Genomic DNA, 7,650 nt, shown 5'->3' with positions numbered 1-7,650 from the left:
AGCCGAGCATTTACAAACGTATTTAACATATTTATCAACATATTTAATTTACAAACGTGTATTCATCGGATCATCAACTTTATTTCATCTCTCGTGAAGCTCCAAAGAACACCCCCACCCCCTCCAACCTCCCACTTCGAATGTCGCCGCCGAAACAGACGTTTTCCAGCCGACTGGGCGACTATAGGCGACTGTAGCCGTAGTAGGCAGTCAGGCTCCACTGGACGACATTCAGCCACAAATATAATTCCTGAACCGGCTACAGGTGCGACGGAACGCCTGCCGGAAATCTCTGCTGAAGATGACACACACGAGGGGAGTGCAGATGGCCGTGATACCCCCGCTGCTGATGACTAGCGAGAACAGCACGTAGCGTGTTCCCGGCATTGTGATGCAGTTCGCCCTCAGTAGCTTGTCGTAGTGCACCACGGCGATGTACGGGGCGAAAGAGATGAAGAACGTCACCAGGAAGGCGACCAGGGCCATCGTGGCCACGATATCCACCCTGCCGATCGGGGGAACGCCAGTCAGTGTGACCCGGGGCACGATGGGGGGTTTCTGGGTGGTGTTGGCGGGCCTCTCGACAGATACTGGACTCTGCGCTGATGTTGAGGGCGCCGGGTTCTCAGACGACCTGCTGATGGCGTCCTTAGAACTCCACGCCATCTTAGGGGTTGAGGAACTCGCACAACAGGCCGCCCGCGCCGCTTCTTCGACGGCGGTGACGAGAGGCAGCTGCTGCTGCGATGTCAGGGCACGGTCGGGCCGCGGGGTTCCAGACTGTGCAAGCTGGGTGTTCGTAACTGTTGGTGATGGTCCTTCAGTAAATGGTCCTCTCTTCGGGTGCTCTTCGCCAGCCGTGCAGTTGGTGTCACCATGTTTTCTTGAGTCTGCGGGTGTGGTCGAGGTGACCGTTGATTTCATATCGTTTCTGGTTTTGTCGTGTCCGGCATTGGCTGATTTGCTTCCTTCAGCAGATGATTGCCCGTGAGAGTGGAACGTCCATCCCGGCACTGAGAGGGTGTCCTGAACAGCCGTGTCCGGTTCTGTGGGAGCAGGACGTCGGGCTGTGGCCGGAGGTGGCTGTGGCTGACATTTCCGCTCTGACGCTCGGACAGGGACATTTCCAGCGTGCATCCTCAAACGCTTCCGGGACTTGATGGTCTTTATCAAAATATTGATATGAGAGAAACCGATGATAGCGAATCCCAACGTATATTCCAAGAGTAGTGAGATGAATGTTTCTAGTCGTCTTTTCCGGTTTGCGACGAGTCTGATGGGCCAATTGTCAGGCGTCCAGGCAAACACCGTCGAGCACTTGCCGTAGGCTTCCTTTCTTCCCAGCATGAAGTTAATGATACCCGGCAGCACGGCGACAGCAGTGAAGATCAGAATGTTGCGGCGCACCGCCGGGTAGCTGTGATTTCTGATCACGATCAGATAATGGAGAAACGTGATTGTCACGATGGTTCCGAAGTTGATTGATCTTGTGACTTGAATAGAGTAATAGCGTATGAAGCAGTGAAGCGTCTCATTGATGTGACCGTTTAAAGTTTCGACGATAGGGAAAAGCACCCATAGGATGCTGTTCAGGCAAAGCAAAGAGGTCAGGTAGTTGACCAAGGTATGCAGTCGTCGATTCAGAATAATGATCAAAATGACCATAAGGTTTAGTGTGATGGCCATAAGGACGCTGAAGGCGACCACCGATATGAAGACCGCATACATGGCCGTCGGGTCATCATCGTCCTCTGCCGACCTCAGCTGGCAGACGTCCCTCGTGCTGTTGTCCGGCTGGGTAGTGACGTAGCAGAGGAGCAGCTCCTGAACGCGCCGGACGCACTCGGGGGAGAGTTTGTCCCAGAGCGCCGCTCCGGACATTGTGTCACCTCGGCGACCGACGCGCGACTGACCCGCCACGGCACCCGACCGCCGTCTCCTTCGCTGTGATTGATCTCCAACTACCAATGCTGACGTACGATTTGTTAGAAGAGATCCAATCATTTTTGAACGGTCATAGTGCAGCTCACGCACATTGAAAAGGAGGCACTGTGAAAGAAAATAATCAGGCATAGAACTCTATAGTTATAAAGAAGTCAATACATCAGGTGATTTCGATCAAGCCTTTTCACCTGACACGTTTTTTATCGGCAATGTGCGATAACAATAACAGAAGGACTTTGAAAATAGCAACTATGCAATGTGTCTTGAGGCATGTAACTGCTTATACACGTACCATAGGTTTTTTTTTTACTCATCTTTTCTTTGGGTAACGATTTTCGTACTACGATGGACATTGGACACCGGACAGCCATGTCTCCAAAGGGATGGTCCGAAAAGCACATAAAACGAATGTAGTTCTAGCCACATCAAACAGACGTCAGTCCCCTCTTGTCCATCAGTACCAGCATCGATATCCAGTATCCACCTCCCTCAGAACACGGACACCTCGTCAGCAGTCGACGGAGGTGTTTGTCGGCGCACTGCGCGTGCACTGACCGTGTAAATACGACACAAAAAGGTCACAAACAGCGCAGTGACGGATGCGGTGCTGGCAGTGCGGTGGCGTCCAGTGACGTCCAGTGATCAGTGACGAGGTCGGAGGCATTGGTCACCGAGCCGCACCCGCGCACAGCGGCTCCTCCGCGTCCGCGCCCCGCACACCGCCACGCAGACCCCGCGGCACGGCGCGGCGGTGGACGACTCCACGGATCGTCATCTGTTTTACCCGTTATCTCCACGGGCCGTTACTATTTAGGGGTCCACGTCAAAACAGCTAGTGACTATTGAGCTAGTGACTTTTGAGCTAGTACAAAAGAGCTAGTGCTTCAAAACAGCTAGTGACAAAACAGCTAGCGCCAAAATAGCTAGTAATGCAAAATAGCTAGTGCATCAAATCAGCTAGTGACAAAACAGCTAGCGTCAATATAGCTACTATGGACGTCAAACCCCTTGAGACCCCACTTTTTTGCGATAATTTTTTAATGCGTCAACTCTCGTTGACAATATTCTGGCAATGTGTGTTTCAGAACCTGCCGAAACTTTTATTACTAAGGTATTTTGACGCTAAACGATTATGAAAGGTACTTCTCATTCACTCGTAATGTTAAATTTCACGGAACGAATCTGCTGTTTGGGTAGAGGCTACGCGCTCCTGGGGCGGAGCCACGTAATGACGTCAGCGCTAAGCTCCGCCCTACCCCTCCGGCGCTCCTTTCCCGGCGACCGGTCACTCGCGTCTCTCGCTCCATTCAGGCTTGATGGTGGGCGGTAGCTGGTAGCGGTAGCGGGCGCTGGTAGATGGCATTTAGAGCAGATGGCGCTGGTGGCGGGGCTCGAGTGTGGCCGAGCCCAAGCCTCTGCCCGGGCCTGAATTGACCTTAACATTACGAGTGAATGAGAAGTACCTTCCATAATCGTTTGGCGTCAAAATACCTTAGTAATAAAAGTTTCGGCAGGTTCTGAAACATGCATTGCCAGAATATTGTCAACGAAAGTTGACGCATTTAAAAATTATCGCAAAAAAGTGGGGTCTCAAGGGGTTTGACGTTCATAGTAGTAGAGCAAAATATAGCTAGTGCTTCATTATAGCTACTGACAAAATCGCTAGCTTCGAAATAACTAATGAAGCAAAGTAGCGGATTTGTACTAAGTACGAGCAGCTATTATAGATTATTTCCCGATGAATCCTTAGATACTTTCCCGACGACGAGTCCCGACCGGTAGAAGGAACAGAAGAGCACCGTTGTTTGACACAATTATTTGGAATGTTAGAAGGACAGAGCTGGACGGGATCCCTAGGACAAGCAACAAATTAGAAGCGTGGCACCGGGGAATTCAAGGCATGTTTGACTCATCACAACTATCATTATTGTGATTTTTCACCGTCATCCAAATCAAGTGGCCAGGATGTTCCACACAGAGACATTAATGTCAGATTAGTTAGACCCTGTTCTTAGACCCTACAGGGAAGGCATTATTAGCAAAACAAGAATTCATTCGGGGAGTAGGTTTCAACATCACTTTGAATGTTTGAGATGGCATATCGCGGGAAAAACATATTTACAGTAATAGATATCTTGCATTTTCGAAGCGAAGTGAATGGGAAGGGAACAGAGGTCCAACGAAATAGCAATTTTGGCGATAGCTTTTTCGTCACTAGCTGTTTTGAAGCACTATAAATAATTATATATATTATATATTATATATATATATATTATATAATTATATATTATATAATTATAGCTCTTTTGTTTCACTAGCTGCTTTAACGCTAGCTGTTTTGTCACTAGCTGTTTTTATGCACTAGCTATTTTGCTTCACTAGCTATTTTGACGCTAGCTGTTTTTTCACTAGCTGTTTTGAAGCACTAGCTGTTTTGTACTAGCTCAAATGTCACTAGCTCAAATGTCACTAGCTATTCTGACGTGCACCCACTATTTAGCGTGTTCACCAGGTATTTCGTCTCTGGGTGTTATGGATGTACCGCACTGAATGGCTGCCAACGGTATATTCCAATATGTAATATTGATATTGCTGATGATCTCATTTTATCACTTTGCATTGCAGCTGTGATGGCAACACTTTACACTGCAATGCGAATTGCCCAGCCGCCGCAATCTACCTTTGGCCTCTCGCTCGACCCAGTCTGACCCAGCCACTCGGGTGCCGAGCTTGTGTTATTCTGAGCAAGCCGACTCATCGAATGCGTGCGAATTTGCTCTTCTAGAGGTAGGAGTTCTCAAAAAGACGATTTCTAGAGAGCGTCTGATCTTTGGCTTGAATGCATGATCAAAATATACCAGCGCTGTTGGCTGGCGGAATAATGCGGATTATCTCCAGGAGACTGGACTGAAACGACGACCGTCTGGTGCTTTGCTATAGGGCTAAACCTATCCCGTTGGCACGGTAGTGTCCCTACAGTCCCGGCGTGACATTACAGACCAGCACCACCGCTAAAACTGTCATCCCGAATCCGAATGCCTTGCCTTACTCCATCAAAAGTCGCTTTTTTCTCTCTGTTGGGAGAAAGCGCTTTCGGCTTGAAAAGACCATTGCAAGGTTATATGATGATATGATGGGGTGTGGACATTGGACTGTGCGACCACCGACGCGACAGTGAGCCGCAGCGGTAGAGACTGTCCCGGCGCGGTGGGACGGGAATGTCCCGAATCCGATGGGACAGCCCGCCCTGCCGCTCAAACGGTCACCCCGGAGAGGGAGTGCTCCTGGTATGGACCTGTCCTCATCCACCGGTCATCTGGTGGGGTGACCGCCAGCCCGGAAAGGGAAGCGTGGGGGGTACAGACAGGCTTATCCTGACGATGGCGGGGTTGGAAGAGTTTGCCCTCCCAGGCGCAGTGGGGCTGGGGTTACCGTCAGATCCGACAGGGTTTAAACGAGGATGTCGATTCGCTGGTCCTAAAGGATGAGATATACTCGTAAGGTCGGATCTGCAGAAGCCCATGCTTGATGGTAATATAGGCGTCACCACTAGTCGTCCTCTCTCCTTCCATCTCAGCTCTTGTTACCCCTGGCCCCGGAACCTTGTGCAATGTGCACGCCTGTCGCAGGTTCTGGGAGTGCTGACACCTGACGGCCGGTTTGCGAACTACCCGCGCTGCTGGCCCGGGCCGGCCGCTCGGACCTCAATGTGCGGCGCTCGCTCCGCCAGTCCGGGTGCTCCACGCTGCCGGTCCGCCTCTGCCCGTTCCGGCGTGCTCTGCGCCCCGCCATGCTCGGTGTCCGGGTGCTGCTGCGGCTGCTGCCGCCGCTGCTGCTGCTGCTGCTGGCCGGACTGACCCCTCCGGCGGCCGGCTCCCTGTGCTTCTGTGACCGGAAGGCGTGTCCCACCGTCACCTGTTCCGAGGGACGCTCTCCGGTGCCCGACGACTGCAACTGCTGTCTGGTGTGTGGCCAGGCCGAGGGCGAGCGCTGCGGAGGCAACCACGAGCTGTACGGACGCTGCTCGGAGGGACTCGAGTGCCGCCGCCGGCCACCGGGGCTGGGCCAGCCGATTGGACAGGCGACTGAGGGGGTCTGCACTGGTGAGTACCGAGTGCGCTCCGTCCCGCGCCTCTGAGCTTCCTACAGCCGTCACATACCTCCGCGGTCAGCGTGAGATCAAACACCGCGCTACACACCAACTGGCGCTCCGGCCCACAGTCCACTCACTGCTCTACATACTTCTGTCCTCCTCGCAAATGAAGCTAACTAAATGAGAGTTAAATCGGATATCATGGCCACCAAACTCATTCTTCGTCTGTGGTATCTTGTGCCCCAATTGCTCTCAAATTGTGGTTGGTTTTAAAAACTTGGCACGATATCTTATCGGTTTCTAAAGCCATGCAGGGTAAGTAAAGGGAGCTGTCAAGCATATGGCATTTCATATGGCATCTCAGCCTAAATATATTGGAGAAAGATCGTAGCATTTGCAGCACATCATACTTAACGGGGGCCTGATTTTGTTTTGCAAAACGGGGGCCCAAATCTTGCAGTGTTTCGATCCTTATCGCGTCGCTGTATAATGATGATTCCATCGATATAAATCGTACACAGAGGAGATGGGGGATTGAGCTTCCCCACGGGTCAATTGGTAATTTTTGTCCAATAGCAGTGCACAACAAGAAACGAACTCTCGGACATAAATGTTGACGTTTGGCTCACCCCTTGAGTCCGGGCTGGGGCGGTCAGGGATGGGGTAGCCCGATATACTTGTGGCTTCCTATCGAGACAGCCGGCAATATAGTCCTGAATGATGGGAAGAAGATTTTCCGCTTCTGCGCATAACAAAGCCTGTGCGCTCATTCGTGATTATTTTATCACTTCGTCGCCACTCGTGCTAGTATTATCCCATGTGATCCGCTTACTATGATCCGCCCATGGGGTATATATGGCTTCCCTGTCATCAGGAAGATTGCAGGATTCTGATACGATCGCGTGCTCTCTCAAGATTGGTCGGGGTTTTCTCTCATGTTGTCTTTCTTCCCTTCCGACGGCTCTGATTGAATGGATCGAAGTCGTACCAGATGAAGGATATTGGATTCTCAGCGGTGTGCAGGATTAGTGCAATGGGCTTTTATTATGCATACTTTTTATTTGCCAAACTAGGCGCCTGAGTTTGGGAAAAATATGTGCCTTTGATACGTACTGCAGGTGTATCCTGGTCAAAAGCACACAAAGTGGTGTGCTATTCCTCGAACGATTTCGCATATCTCCTCTCCAATTTCTGCGTCAAGAGCCTGTCATCTTTGCTAGCCGGCGTGCTTCTCTTATCAACTACAGTTCACTCATGTGTCCCTGTGTTGTCGCTATGCTCGAACGGTATCGCAGATTGTTTGGTACATTTCCCGTCGCAGTCTGTCTGAGCTATCTCCTCAATGTCAAGGACGATAGTTTTTCTTCTGTCTGGGTATCAAAGCCTGGCTTATATCTAGCTCGCTAGGTCGCAGACGGAGGCGTGGCTCGGAACCGTGACCGAACGGAGACAACAAACGCAACACGCTGTTTGTTGCGACTGAAAAAAAAAACAGCGTGATAGCTCCGGTGGTCCAGCTGGATATGGTGCTTAATCCTTCAAAGTTCATTTCGCCGCGGCGCCAGTTGAAGCCTACATGTTTTTAGACAACTCAATGGCATCCTCGACAGTTA

General features: G+C 51.0%; 1 protein-coding gene across 1 annotated transcript; it reads left to right on the top strand.

Annotated features, from left to right (window-relative positions):
* The first annotated feature begins 5,662 nt into the window (after nt 1-5,662).
* On the top strand, nt 5,663-6,091 carry LOC122375505 (serine protease HTRA3-like). The gene has a single exon (XM_043354920.1). It carries the CDS (start codon nt 5,735-5,737, stop codon nt 6,080-6,082), a length of 348 nt encoding a protein of 115 aa, XP_043210855.1. The 5' UTR covers nt 5,663-5,734; the 3' UTR covers nt 6,083-6,091.
* Nucleotides 6,092-7,650: the final 1,559 nt, after the last annotated feature.

This window comes from Amphibalanus amphitrite, unplaced genomic scaffold (assembly GCF_019059575.1).
Source record: "Amphibalanus amphitrite isolate SeventyFive unplaced genomic scaffold, NRLGWU_Aamphi_draft 001856F_arrow, whole genome shotgun sequence".
In the NCBI taxonomy this organism is placed as follows: Eukaryota; Metazoa; Arthropoda; class Thecostraca; order Balanomorpha; family Balanidae; genus Amphibalanus; species Amphibalanus amphitrite.
This window is presented reverse-complemented; position numbering and strand designations above follow the sequence as displayed.

Excerpts from the sequence above, each read along its gene's own strand:
- LOC122375505 (XM_043354920.1), top strand. The coding sequence starts at position 5,735 with ATGCTCGGTGTCCGGGTGCTGCTGCGGCTGCTGCCGCCGCTGCTGCTG.